At 41.5% G+C, this 14834-nt stretch overlaps 2 protein-coding genes across 4 annotated transcripts in view; one reads left to right on the top strand and one right to left on the bottom strand.

Moving 5' to 3' along the window:
• The window catches only part of LOC105684009 (microphthalmia-associated transcription factor), a 34146-nt gene that overhangs the window by 5211 nt on the left and 14101 nt on the right, over positions 1–14834 (top strand). For all 3 annotated transcript variants that reach the window (XM_012397062.3, XM_012397060.3, XM_012397061.3), the window contains exons 2-3: positions 2825–3041; positions 5653–6048. In XM_012397062.3, the coding sequence (XP_012252485.1) occupies positions 2825–3041; positions 5653–6048 (613 nt within the window). The remainder of the gene's footprint in view (positions 1–2824; positions 3042–5652; positions 6049–14834) is intronic.
• Positions 1–14834, bottom strand: part of LOC105683993 (procathepsin L) — a 26984-nt gene extending 12150 nt beyond the window's left edge. Inside the window, exon 1 of the mRNA XM_048655966.1 lies at positions 14714–14834. Coding sequence (XP_048511923.1) covers positions 14714–14740 — 27 coding nt within the window. The 5' untranslated portion in view covers positions 14741–14834. The remainder of the gene's footprint in view (positions 1–14713) is intronic.

Genomic DNA, 14834 nt, shown 5'->3' with positions numbered 1-14834 from the left:
CGACGAACGTACAGGTCCGAAAAATCGAACGATCGTTTCATTTTCCGATTAACTCGAAAATTCACCGTAAATCCGAAGATGATTTCTGGTCCATTTTCGTCCGAGCTGTCGCGTGACGACTTCCGGGAAGCTTTGCGAGTAGAATTTTTTTTTTCCACCAGACAGGCGGACAGTCGGCGCTAAAACATTTTTGACGATTGACTGGCAATTATAAGCGATCCGCTCGCGGACACCACTCGTCGTACGGTGTGCGTATACCGTGGCTTACCGACCGAAATAGAACGGATTGTTGGTATTTTTAAACTTGAACTGCACGACCAAAAAAATCCGAGGGAACTATGCCGGTCGTTCCCTCGATTATTCGATCGTAAAAAAAGTCAATAAAATCAGATCCAGATTCGTCATTTCGTCATCGACGTGCGACGTTTGATATGATTGATACTCGGAAATGGAAATGATTTTTTTTTTTCACCCGGCACACCGAATCCGCGAACTCTGTAAATCGCGGTCGTACGTGTTTCCGGTGAGTATTGGAAATGCGGTAAAAATTTACGTCGATTCAATTCCGAGACATCCAACTAGCGAATAAATCGCGACTTGATTTCCTCGGTTTTTACTACTTAGTGTTCGGTTTTTCAGCTGCAAAAATAAATAAATAAATAAATGAATAAATAAATTCTACAATGTATCGGAAACGAGCGAAACTTTACAAATCTTGACTAATTTCTTCCTGCGCGAAGCTACATTTTTCTAGGATACGTAAAACTCGTTGAAAATTGTCGAGAAAAAACTGAGATGTCTTCCTTAATGAGATGCGGTTAAAAATAATTTTTCAACTCTGCCGTTTAGCACCAACTACACATGTACGACGTCGGTAGTATTATAACTCATTCTATAGTTGCTACTGTCACCGATATGTGTGCTACGTACATAGGTATATATATACATATATGTTTCAGTATATGTGTATGTAGTAGACGCACAAGAATCACACGTCAGTGAGGGAACGGTGGTATATAGTTTGCGGTATCTCGGTCTGTTATCGACGATGCACTGCATAAATAGCTTCTGCGTTTGTCCTCGGCATATCGCATGTGTAATTAATTATATTGCACTGTAAGCACATAGGTGTACATACGTACGTAGAAATTTATGTATAAGTTTTTTGTTTTTTTTGTCATCCGAACGAACGAGATAAGTTTGGGAATTTTGTTTTCGGTGAGAGAAAAAAAATTCATTTAACTGTTAGAAATTTTTTTTTTAATTCTTTTCCAACCGCTGCACGGCTTTTTTCAAACACTCGAAGAAGTTATTCAAAATATCCGCGCGTACGTGCGAGTTGAAATAGCTGCTGGGGCCAGAGAGTCGGTGATGCAATCTTCCAATTCGCGTTATCATCCGAGATATTATGTACGGTTACATGGATCGTTGTTTTTTTTTTCTTTTTTTCTACATTGCTAGTGTTTTGTTGTCTGCTGTGATTTGTGATCCTTTGAAAGAGAAGAAGAAGAAAAAAAAGCGACAAAATCATTTTTCCTCCCGAAGTTATTGCGAGAATAATTTCTATGCAAATACGCCTAATACGCGATACACAAATACCTGAATAATAATAATAATTTTTGCAGGCTTAAAAATTACCCAACTCGCTAATTCGTTCCGCGCAGGTATAACTTCGAAATAAAAATGATAAATTAGTCGACTTTCCGATTCTCTGTATATGCACAACGATTCGAATCAATTATACTTCATAAAAATTGAACTTTATTAAATTTTTTTCTCTTCGATACGAAAACTGCAGGCAGACACGCGTTGTATACCTACATATATCTGCGATCGTCGGTATTTACATAGTAGAAAAAATTGATAAGAAACTCTCGAGAATATCCCTTCATATTATCGGGTTGTGCCCGCGAACACATTACGTTACGTAAGAGAATAAAAAAGTTTAAACCAAAAAAAAAAAAAAAAGAAAAAAGAAACGTTTACAAATTGAATTTGTACATTAATGTGTGAAAATTAACGAGAATCTTACGGTATACTTTACATTAGTGACCGTTTTAATTTTCACTCTTTTTTCTTCGTCCACCCGATATCTTTTCTTCGTACCCATGTTCGATACCTCGGTGTACATCGCGACGCGGTAATTTCCTTTCAGAAATTGAATTAACGTTAATATTCATGAAACACGAAGATGCGCTACGACTTGGTATGAAATTTCGGGACTTTGAGATTTCACGTTTCAATGAATCTACGTGTATTTCGATCTAGGGAATTTCTTTCTCCTTTTTCTTTTGTTCTTAAGGATAAAAAAGTTTTATTCTTTATGCTATTTTTTCTTCATTCTCGGTTTATGGTTTTATCAACGTTCGAATGAGTAATAATGACGAGAGCATGTAACTAGACGCGGAGCGATGAGAGCAGATAAGTTCGAGTGCTTCCTATCGAAAGACGGCACTCGAACAATGCGTGTATAATACAAGTACATAAAACCGCATTTTATATATCGAGAGACAGAATTTTATCTGTCGCTCTTACTCGACCGACCAAACGACCGATGCGGTGCTAATTGAAAACAGAAATGTATGTAAAAGCAATACGTTCAAATTGTACGACAACTCTGGTCACGGTCTATTTTTATAAATGTACAGCATCCGCCCGATACGCTCTTGTTTTTTTCTCGGAGCGTTCTCGAAACTGGAGACAAAAAAAAAGAAGAATTTCACGAATTTCGAAGGACGTAATCGTCCGATCGCTTTCCCATTTTCTTTCCCTTTTAATTTTTTTTCCTTTTTAATTTACTTTCCTTTTCTCGTTAAAATTCCAGCCCTCCGACGTTCAAGACCGCCACACCGACCTCGAGAACGCAACTGAGGCTACAATTGATGAGAGAACAACACCAGGAGCAGGAAAGACGGGAGGCTGAGCTCCGCCACAATCTTCAACAGCAGAGATTATCGAGGCCGGTTGCCGCATCCCCAAGACCCGTGCCGCCTACGCCCTTATCAACCATCGGCGTCGACGTGCCGCCTCAAGTTTTGCAGGTAATAATTCCAAATCGCGCGTCGATTTTTCCCCAGTTTTTCCCTGGCGAGAAAACGGAAAAAGCGGTATCAAAAACCGCGTTTTACCGGCGGTCCGAAAGACAGTCTTCCATTTTTATTCGCCGCCCGTAAACGCGATTTTGTTAACTCCTTTAGCGACTCCCAGATGGCGGAAATGTCTGCAATTGTTGTTACTCGTCGGTCAAACAACGATCGGAACTTATTGACGGGTACCGGTCAACGATCACCTTGAAACTTTTTCAAGTACATCAAGGTTTTTCAGCCCCACCTTCTCTGCCCTTTTCATCTTCACCACGATTGAACGGGGAAGGAAGATCCGCGGATCCGAATCGTAGCTGTTTTTTTTTTTTTTTTTTTTTTTTTAAATATTTTATTCGGCAAATTGGCAACTTTCGTCGTACGTTTTTTTCTTCGATTTTGCGGTCGGAGATCTCATCGGGTTCCCTTTTAGTTGGGTCAGCACTGCGGGATCAGCTAGGAAGTATAAAGTAGCGGAGACTCGTAAAAAGAGCGCTCGATGCAGTTTTACATTTCGTTGGAACGTGACGCGGATGTTAAAATTTTAGAGCCCGATTCGCGCCCACCTGGAACCGTAGGGAATGCCTGGAAGGATGTTTCGCGTAACAAAATCCGAATTAGCGAGGACGTTTTACCCCGGACACATAGCGCGTCACACTCCTACCTACGTACCTATTTCGCATACGCCGTTGCGATGTCGGGCGATATTTTTTCAACGCGCTATTGAATTCCTGAATCCGGATCGGTTTCCCCCCGACGTGCGGCCGTAACGTCGATCCGTCATTCGGCGGCGGCGGCGGGCCGTTGATGTCCGCGCGATCACCCTTTTCGTCGTCGTCGTCTACGTTTGTACCGCAGACGCGTTACGCACACGCGTTTCTGCCGAGCCAAAAATGGGGGGGGGGGGGGGGGGGCGAGTCAATCCTCGCTCGCGCGAACCTCTGGGGGATCGTGAATATTAACTTTGGATTCGGAATACGTAGGTACCGCCGAGAAACGTCAATTTTGATTACAAAAATACACACGACTTCGTAGCCGGGTCTTAATTAAGAATTTTCGCGAAAACCTAACCTCCGTTACCGACGTCCACATCGAGTTTTTGATTCGCGATAAAAAGAAGAGGACAAAAAAGAAATGAGAACCGCTCGAACCCGCGGAGATTTGGAGAGGAACGTTCGCGAATATAACGTTTCTTTGAAAATCCGTCGCCATCATTTTTTTTTTTTTTTCAACGGAAAGAGATGATGCTCCCGCAAAAATTTGAGGAACGTCGCGAAAGCTCTCGGTGGATTTTTGACGGTTCTTCGAAGCACGATAATTTGCGTAAATCCTCGGGATATCGTTCCGTTGAAATATGAAAATTTCGAATTCGAATTTTCTCAAAATATAATTGGGTCAGGGAACTGCAGGATGATCTATCGTTATTTTCGACGGTATAATCGACACCGCGTGCCTCTCCGGCACACGTTATTAATTAACGGTTCATGACTACAAAGAAAATTGCCGCCGCAAGTGGCGAGATGTATTATTAAGGGAAATACCGTGAGCATTTCGAGCTTTGTACGTGTGTAATTAAAATGTATGGATACACGCGACGATCGGCGTGCGTCAGAAACTCGCTAACTCGGCGAGTGGCGCGTAATTCTTTCCATCTGGTCTGAATTTTATTTTGAAACAAGGAATAATTATTGGACGGTAAATGAATCAGGCGCACATACATGTATACGCTTGTATATATATATATATTAATAGTAAATTATGTACCGTGGCAATCGCACCTGTCAAAGGTGATCGACTATATTTACAGATAGTCGACAAATCCACAATGTTTGCTAATCCGCTAGCCGCGTTCCCTTTTCCGTTAGCAAACACTTGCGATACACAGAGCAACTGTATGTATGTACATAACGCACCACATAGCGCTACCATATGTATGTTAGAATCGGCATAATATTGGCGTTCACTTATCGAACGATAAAAAAAAAAATACTAATAATAATAATAATAATAATAATTAAAAGAATACCGTTTGTTTCAATAAAATATGCGGATCATCGAACTATCCGAGCGGTAACGTAGGTGACGAATTCCAATGAGAATAAAAATCGAACCAATATTCTTCATTAATATATTCTTACGTACAGTCAATTAGTAAAATTTTCTACGTATATTGTAACAAGTGCGTGGAGGAAAAGTCGTAATATTGCGCCGTGGATTTAAGAACCGCCCGAAAGAATGAAGTAAAAACCTAATTTCGATTTTGGTAAGCTTCGATGATTTCGAAACGGAAGCCGAACGTTTCGCGATATCGTTGAGGGCGTTCGAGGTTTCCGAAGTGATTCGGATTCCCCTCCGACAAAGTCCGCCGGTATCCCATCATCGACCAGTTTTCGAAGTAAAATGCTTCGAGTCCTCAAAACTCGAAGACATTCGAAACTTCGACGACGACGGAGTTTCTCACCGTCCCCGGTGTTGAGTGTGCGCGAAAATTTTTTTTCGTACCCATGCAGACTCGTTTCCGATTCTAATTATTTTTTTTCTCGTCTCTTTTTCTCCCGGCCACGCCAACCAGGTGCGGACGTTATTGGAGAACCCGACGCGGTACCACGTCGTCCAGAAGCAGAGGAACCAGGTGCGCCAGTACCTCCACGAGTCCTTCAGAGGCGGAGATGCGGAGGTCGCCGGTCTGTCGACGGATCCGGGTAGCGAAGGAGGCGGCGGAATCGTGCCGGTCGACACGGGACCCCCTCATCACGTGGCCGTCGCGCCGATCGCGACCCCCATGGCCGTCCACAGCGCGCCACCCCACAATCCGCCGAAACCGCAGCATCCCCATTTGGCGTCTTATCCGAGGGGGCCGGCCCTACTGCCCCACGGGCACATCAACGACGCCGTGGTGAGTCCGGATGTTGCGGGAACTGGGGCGATGTCTCCGGGACTCTCCAGCGTAGCGACGAGCAACTCGGAGGTAAGTCGATTCGTTGGACGATCTCTCTCGAATTTTTTTTTTGTCCGTATTTTCCTTTTTCATTCTCTTCGGAGTCCGCGTCCCCGATAAACGCGTTACGCAAACGAGAGCGATAAGTGGTAGGTGGGCTCAGGTATTTATACACCGTCAAAATTGTGCTTCGGTTTACAAGGGGGGAGGGAGGGGGAGGAAAATGCTTTTGACTTTTTTTTCTGGTTTGATGACCTCACGAAACGAGCACACTCTGACAACGACTGTTTCGAGTTCTAACGTTTTCGAACCGAACGATATACACGTTTGTTTTCTCCTTCCTCTTTTTCGTCTTCTGCGTCTTTTGACGAAGAAACGTTAATTTTTCAACGCAACAACAAAACTCGCTGACGTATCGCAATAATCAGGTACTCAAACATCGTTCGCCGAGTTCACGTCTCACGGGCATAGCTGATACCCGCTAACTTGAAATGGACACAATTGTCGACATACCGTCTATGGTAAAACTGCCACTTTTTCGAATCGCCCGATGGCCTTTCAGGTCTTTTTAAACTAGCCCGTAAAAAAATAAAAGAGAAACCAAAAACGATGTGAGTTAACCTCAAAACTTTGAACGCAGCTGCCCGCTGGTTTGAGAAAAACCCCGCGAGATCTGGGAAGGGAAGATGAAAAAGAGATTGAAATCCCGACGATTTGTTGTTTTTAATTCGTACGTTTATTTGTTTATTTTGTTTTATCTTGTCTTAGTCGATTTCGTTTCGAAGAATTGTCGTAACGTCGTCGTGATGTTGGGCGAACAATAATAGGCGGACTATTTGCGGTGAAATCGCTTTATACCGGCGCATGTTAATTTAACTGGAAGAGAAAAAGGATCCGTGGTGGGATTTCTAATAAACCAATAACCGTTTAGATTTTGCGATAATCAAGACAGAGGAACGTGTTTCCATTTCCATTAGGCATACGTCGTATACCTACTCCACGTAGGGTTAGGTTAGATCAGATTTACGGATACAGAGCCTCCATGCAAAACGACCGTCCTCATCAGATATAACCAAACATTATTTTCACAGCCGCCATTTTGTCCAAAAAAAGTGCGAATCGATTTCTCATTTTTCCAACGCTGAGTTCTCCCGTTCCAAACTTGGATTTTACTCGAATCGTACGTCTTTTTCTAGCAACTGCATATCTGCTTTTCATTATAGAATAAAGCAAACTTTTTAACCTCAAAAATTGTGAGAAAAAAAAATTATGTGCAGAGTCCGACTCAGGCTGCCATTAATAATCGGTGACTCACTCTTCACACGAAATATCTTCCTACTCTGAATTCAAAATCAATAAATTTTTGCGGTTCAAGATCTGTTTTCTCCTTCTATCTTTCCGTCGGTTCAACAAACGCACGTGCACATTAAATTCTATTCAAAATCGAATTAAACGAACCAAAAAGAGAAAAAAAAAAAAAATGGAAAAACACCCAAGGAAATGAATAAAATTTTTTTTTTTCGTTCCAAGGCTTCTGATATATTTACGTGCATACGTACATTATTATTCCGGATCGTTTATATGAGACTCGCACGTGTGCGCTTCCTAAACAATTACTCTTCGAAATTGGTGTTAAAATATTCGTTGCGTAATTTGAGATAAAAAAAAAAAAAAAAAAAAAATCAAATCAAACAAAACGTAATGTAACGATCAGGCAGGTAACACGTGCGTAATAAAAACGAAGATATGCCAACGGAAAAAGTGGACGAAGTTTTGTCCCAATTTCAAAGTCATCCGACAATTTTCGTTGAATGCAAACTTTGAAAGTAGAAAAGAAAAAAAAAATCAAAATTTCTTCGTTCTTTCCTCGGTGTCTATGTGCCTACGTACTCGTGCATATATGTAAATCGTACCTCACGTAGGTATCAATAGATATGATATACAATAATGAATTCTCTCTTAAATTAGTTTAATGACTTTGAATAAAATACTTGGACTTCAATTACGATGTAATAAATATAAATTGTTCGTGCTCTTATGTACATTACGTGGATATACACATGTGTACGGGGATATAACAAGCTGCACATCATCTCGGGGTTCACGGTTCTTCTCCGTGTGCGCGCAACGCACACCGCTTCGTCAATATAAGAGTTGCGAGACGCTACCCGCGACTCCGGCAGGCAAACAACTAATAAAATAAAATGAAGAGTAAAAAGAAGGCAAAACTTGAGGCGGAATCGAACGGCCCGGACTATACGGGGTTCCCATCCATTAACCCGCCTAATCGTTATTCTCACACAACATGCGGGCTCGCGTCTCATTCACTGGCGTACGTAGACGTTCGCCTCGCGCCCAACGTTCGTTCGTTCGAGATTTTTCGTTGGGGAAGAATTTTTTCGGCTTCCTCAAAATTCGGCTTCGGTCGTTCCATCGGCTCCACTAATCTCGCGCACACAAAGTCTAGTTTAACAAGACCTTCGCGGGTGTACATAAGATCGACTGCGCCAGCTATCCACATTCCTAGTGCGGTCGTATAACTGCAGCACCGAGTCCGCTCAGGCCTTGAAATCAAACAATCGTCGTTTCAACGACTCGAGAACGAATTGAAGATTTCGTTCGAAAATCTCGTCGTTTTTTTTTGTTTTTTGTTTCCGTTTTGCCCTCACGTGAGTGAAAATTGGCGATCGATCGACGTGCGTTGTATTCGCAGCGGTGGAGAGAGAACAAAAAAAAAAAGAGTAATAAAAAGGACGGGAACGTTTTGATTTCTCTTTTAGACCGTACGTTATATTTGGCATACGTACGGTTCGACCACCACCGCAGATGTTAATAAGAGAAATTTTTTCATTGTCCCCGAATTGGTAACGGTCGAAGATAAAAAAAAAAAAATTCCATGTCGCCATTATGTATTACAAATTATATACTTTACGCATTATCGTTTGAGCTACACCGCGCTGCTAAAAAAAAAAAATCTACATACCACGTATCCGTTTGTATATAGGTTTTATTTAAACGAGTACAAGTAGGTGTGATTACATGTGTCTATCACAACGCGAACGGGTTGTGTTTCCAATTATCCGTACGAGTTTTTTTTTATACCGATTTTTCGATTTTTTCTTTTTTTTTTCTCTCTCTTATCTCCTTCTGCTCGTTCACGGATCAGTCGTACAGGAATATCCTGGGTGGGCAGGTGCTAATTTTTGTCCCACATTCCGGCGATACTGTTTTTTCATTCTTTGCTCTCTCCTGCGGAAAACTTCCAATCGAGATTCGACGAGCGGATATAAAAATTGAAGCAAACAAAAAACAGAAAAAAAAAAACCGACAGAGAGAGAAAGGAAGCGAATAATAGCGGAAGAGATAGTCGCATAGATTATGAATAACGCGTCGTGAGAGATGTGTGCAGAAGTGAAGCAGCAGATAAGTTCAACCGTGGTGACGGTGTGCGAGCGTGCTTATGTGCGCGTGTGTGGCAATTGTTAAACTTGGTCGGACTCTAATATCTTTTGAGCCGATGTCTGTCCGTTTGTCCGTGTTTTTCTGTGCTCGCGCGCGTGTGTGTGTGTGTGCGGTGGTAACGCGATAGGTGTGTACGCGTACGTCGCGCGAACGTGTCCAGTGCGTGGAATATATATATGCACGGATAGGTACGGATGTGTTCGGATCGGGGTACGGTACCGCGGCGGCAGTAAGTGCGAGGATACGTTATGTAAGGTTTTTTCAGTTTCCCCTTACTCCCTCTGCCTGGTTTCTTGGTGGGCCGCGCGAGTCGTTCCCTCCTGCTCTCTTCGGAACCTTGGGGACTAACTCGCGACGCCGCGGTTATGCCAACGCGGGAGTCAACGTTGTCGATTGTAGATAGTAGTACGGGTACGAGACCGGCACCGGTTGCCTCGATATCAGAACCAGCTCTGGAAAAACCTCGCGTCGAACCAGTCGTCTCCTCCGTTGCTACGTTTCGCGCCACGTTTTGTCAACGGTTACGCCCCCCCTTCTCTTATCCATCGATCTGAATCGATAACGGCACAATTAACGCCGACGACTGGATATACAACAACAACAACAACGACAACAACAATAACGGTGATCGGAAGAGCCCGCGATTACGGACGCAACGTGTGAAACTGGAGAGAAAAAATCGAGATCGGATAATCGATCACCGTTGCCCGATAATATCGGTCTGTTTTTTTTTTTTGTTTTTTTTTTTTTCTCCCCCGTTGTAACAATTTGAAATTTTAACCAGTCGCGATCGTGTCCGTGAGCGATGACGACGCGGAGTTATTGGAATTGATATTGTGTCTGGCTGTTGTTGAACATCGCGCGTCTGAAATTCTTCGGAATTTATAAAACAAGTCCATTGAGGAAGTTGAGATTTTCATCGAAGCAGAAAAATCCCCTCGACTTGTTTATCCTCATCGGCGAATAGGGAGTTGCGAACTATGAAGTTTCTGCGGTCGGATTTCGTCCTTTTTCCCTAATCCTTTTTTTTCCCATCTCCAGCTATTCTCGGGGCCTCGGTGAATCCTAGAAGGTGGAACTACCGATGTTTCAGCCGGCAACTGCGACGCTCGTTCGCTTCCGCGAGTCAAAACGTGCCCCGCTAAAAACGTGATGTGACGAAAAGGAATTCGAATTCTGAGAACGAAACGATCAACGACAACGGATACACGACACGTGTGCTTCGGTTTAAAATCGTCAACTCCACCGACACGTGATCGTCGTACCAGGATTATAAAATTGTAAAACAGAGTTCGAAGAATGTTCGATGAAAATCACGGTCGTCGATGGTGAAAAACTTCTGCGGCGTCGCTGCAGAAAGTGAATGACAAAACAAACGTAACCAAAGATTTTCAATACTTCATGATTTTTTAACAGAGGCTCGCGAATTTTCCAAACGTCATTTATCTGGCCTCGATATGAAGTGTGGCGAAACGAAGGCTAAAAATTTTTCGAGTTAAAAACTGAAGAGTGATCCCTCTTCTTCTTCTCCCTTTTCCGTGCGTACGGTTCTCCAGTTCTTTTAGTTTCCGGTGTTCCGAAAACCGCAGGATCTCCAGTGACGGTGAAAACTGTGCCAGTTTTTGAAAAAACAGTTTTCCAATCGAACGTGAAAAATCCATCCCGAGGGTATGGATTTTTGTGGGAATCGTTAGATCCGTGAAATAACAACAACAACAAAAAAAACAGTGTGTCTCATACCCTCGCCCGTTCGGGGTCGAGGAAAATAAGAGGACAGCAGAAATGCCAGTCTTCAATATTATCGCTAGGAGGTGTAAGGTGAGTTAACATCGGAAGAAAAGTAACGCAGAACAAAAACTATACATAAAAATTACAGGATATGGAGAAAAAAGTATTACTGAAAATAAAAATAAACTAGTAAGGTACGGAATATGAATTTATTCTGGGCTTGTTTTCTCTTATAATAACATTTTATTTTCTTTTTTTTTTTTCCTACCTTTTTTCTGTCTCGCTTGTACTTTTTCCTTTTTTCTTTATTCATCTCTAATTCATTCGTTGGAACCAGAAACAAATACTCACGACGCGACTCGGAAAGTTTCAAGAGGAAAAGAGACGAATAAAAGTTTGGCGAGCAACGGAGTTCGTTCCTCTTTAAAGAGACTGCATCAGAATATAACCCCGTGCAGGTCGGCAAATTATATTAATACATATAGTTGGAGTGAAAATGAATGAACAAATTATTGAAAGCTAACGAAAAAAAAACGGATCAAACGTTGTCATAATTATTACGCGAGATCTTCGTAATCTGTCGCAAAGATATTTTACTCGATCAACAGATCCAACGCGAATCGGAGGTCATCGATTATTGTCTCAGAAATTTTTTGATCTTTCGTTACTAGAGAAATAAAGGTAATCACCGATTCTCGATGAATATTCGCCGCAGATCTGTGCAAGCGATTTTTTATAACGCGTTATCTGTAGCTATAACGGCTGTCCGACCGGTTTTTTTTTTTTTTTTAGTTATAAAAAAGCCTTGATAATACGATCGTATTTATAATTCACTCGACTGTAGATACCATGAATTTTCAAACGTCACGGTGGGTGGTACCGGATATGTTTCTACATTGCCCTACAAAAGAAATTAGAAAAAAAGCAAAAAAAAAACAAAGTTGCAACGTCTGTAATGGAATTCAATCGCAGCTGATACTGTCGCGGTTCATTTGCTCTGTCATGAAACATTATTGTATCTACTCACACATAGATGGAAAAACTTTCCAACCATTTCCTCCGCGTGACATCAACCTCGGAAAATTGTTACTGCGATTTGAAATTTCAAATATGTTTCCATCAACGTGATAACGTGGAGATAAGCGATCGGATCTGAAGGTAGTACAGTTGAGTACGGAATTTGCTCTGCATTACTTCAAATTCCTACTCTCGGAATCTTGAAATGCTTGGAGAAGATTCCACAAAAACGAGACCCCCCGGTTTGACAGAATATTCGACCCATGTTTTGTCGGAATACAATTTTTATAACGCAACTTTGTACGGAAACTGACAATATGCTGTCAAAGATTGACCAGAATCTGAAAAAATTCTGTCAAAGATTGACCAGGATCTGAAAAAATTCTGTCAAAGATTGACCGGAATCTGAAAAAATTCTGTCAAAGATTGACCAGAGGCTGAAAAAATTCTGTCAAAGATTGACCGGAATCTGAAAAAATTCTGTCAAAGATGGACCCGAATCTGAAATAATTCTGTCAAAGATTGACCGGAATCTGAAAAAATTTTGTCAAAGATTGACCGGAATCTGAAAAAATTCTGTCAAAGATTGACCGGAATCTGAAAAAATTCTGTCAAAGATTGACCAGAATCTGAAAAAATTCTGTCAAAGATTGACCTGATTTGAAAAAATTCTGTCAAAGTTTGATCAGAAACTGAGAAGATACTGTCAATGATTGGGAAAATTAGAAGTGATATTAGATTATTTCGAAAGTTTCACGAAATTTGATCAACATTTTTTGCACAATTGGTTCAAGTTTCTGACTGAATTCAGAGGAATCGAAGTATTCCATTATTCCGCGTGTGGCTTCCACCGCCACGCATCACACGCGTTAGTACGACTACCGTTATTACGAGGCACGTAAAAAATTCGCCGATCGAATTTCGAAATCGTTCGGTTATAAATTCACGTCACGATACTATGATCTCGAAAACGAGTTAAATTGTTAATTCAGGGTAGGTATATCATATAAGCGACTCGCACATCCGAATTATGCTTTCAAAATCCTCCAGGTTACTTTCGCAGAGTGAGACTTTTTATCTATATAGGTGATATAAAACTCAACAGGTTTTTAATATACGCATAGGTATCATATATGAATAAACCCATATGCACACGTATACATATCGCGGAATCTAACCGCTCACGTTGTACCTTTTCCCCCCCCCCCCGTTTCTTCTTTCGTTGTTTCAACCGCGAATTATGTTACAACGCATGTGTCGTATCGTTAAAATGGTAACAACGATCGCTAGCGGTTGAAATAGTAGTAGTAGTGGTAGTCCAAGCATCTGGGCGTTTTAATTTCACTGTTTACATTGCCGAAAGATGAATTAATAGATAATTGAGGACTCGAATTAGCCGCGGCATGTCGTGTAGCTCTTTAAAACCGTGAGATGAAATTATTTTTGAAGGGAATTATTATCATCCGTAGCATAAAATAAAACTAGATGGAACATCGCTCGCTCTGTATTCCACTATTATTAATATTCTCCTACCGTTCTTGTTTCTCTATAGTTATAAAAGGTTTGTTTCACATTTCATATTTCCATACTCATTCGCATGTGCGTACACTCGTCTCAATCGTAACTGGTGCAGTCGGACGCTACTCGATGAGATTCGGGTTGGCACAAAATATCCCTAGTTGAAATTTAATCGTGGGTGATCGATCGATGCGGGTCAGACCGCTCGCGATCACCACCTCTGCTGGGCTCTGCTTCAAATTCCCCTAGGGATGATTTGTGCCGAATCAAATCTGATCGCGCAGTGTGTTACTACGTCACTTATGATTCAGCCGTATGTACACACGCTATAAAAACCGGCTGGTGCCCTCCAGCTCTAAAAGCTGGTTTCGTTTCATTTTGTTTGGGTTATATTAGATAGGATATAATTGTACGCGTGTATTCGTCATTCGTATTCGTACAGTGCGTTACACGTCAACTCGTCCAATTTTCGATCCGCGCTTTTCCTTTGTGCGTTACATTTCACCTACAGAATCGACCACCCGGAAAATGTCGTTTTCCAATAGATTTGAAAACTTGCCCGCTTTCGAATATTTTGATCAACCATCGAACCCGGAGATATTATTCGATTCGTCTTTGAGGTGATCCATTTTTAAAGAAAATTTTCTAACCAATCTTGCGACTTTTCAGCGGATTTCAAAAAACGGATAAACGGAAAAAACTTATTCGAAAAAAGGGGGAAAAAATATCGCGCGGAGCCTGGCTGAGTTGACAAAGAATGCCCCATATGTATATTATACATACTTTATGGAGACATGAATGAATGCATGTGATGTGTATGCATACATTAATACCTGCGTGCGTGTTCGCAACACGTGTGGGTATAAAACTTTACATAAAATATTGAGACACACATGTGACCTAGTCTCTAAAATTCAACAGAAGCCGAAGCTACAATTATATCACATAAAAATATATGTTGGCCACTTACATTGTCCGCATGACTACCGAATTTCATGTGGAAAACAATTTTCTCAATTTACGTGTCGCGTTTTTCACGTTTCTTTTTTTTTTCCGACTTCGCGTATAATATCCAAAACTTTGCAACGAGC

This window comes from Athalia rosae, chromosome 5 (assembly GCF_917208135.1).
Source record: "Athalia rosae chromosome 5, iyAthRosa1.1, whole genome shotgun sequence".
Taxonomy (NCBI): Eukaryota; Metazoa; Arthropoda; class Insecta; order Hymenoptera; family Athaliidae; genus Athalia; species Athalia rosae.
The sequence above is the reverse complement of the archived record's forward strand: the minus strand, read 5'-3'. Positions and strand labels throughout refer to the sequence as shown.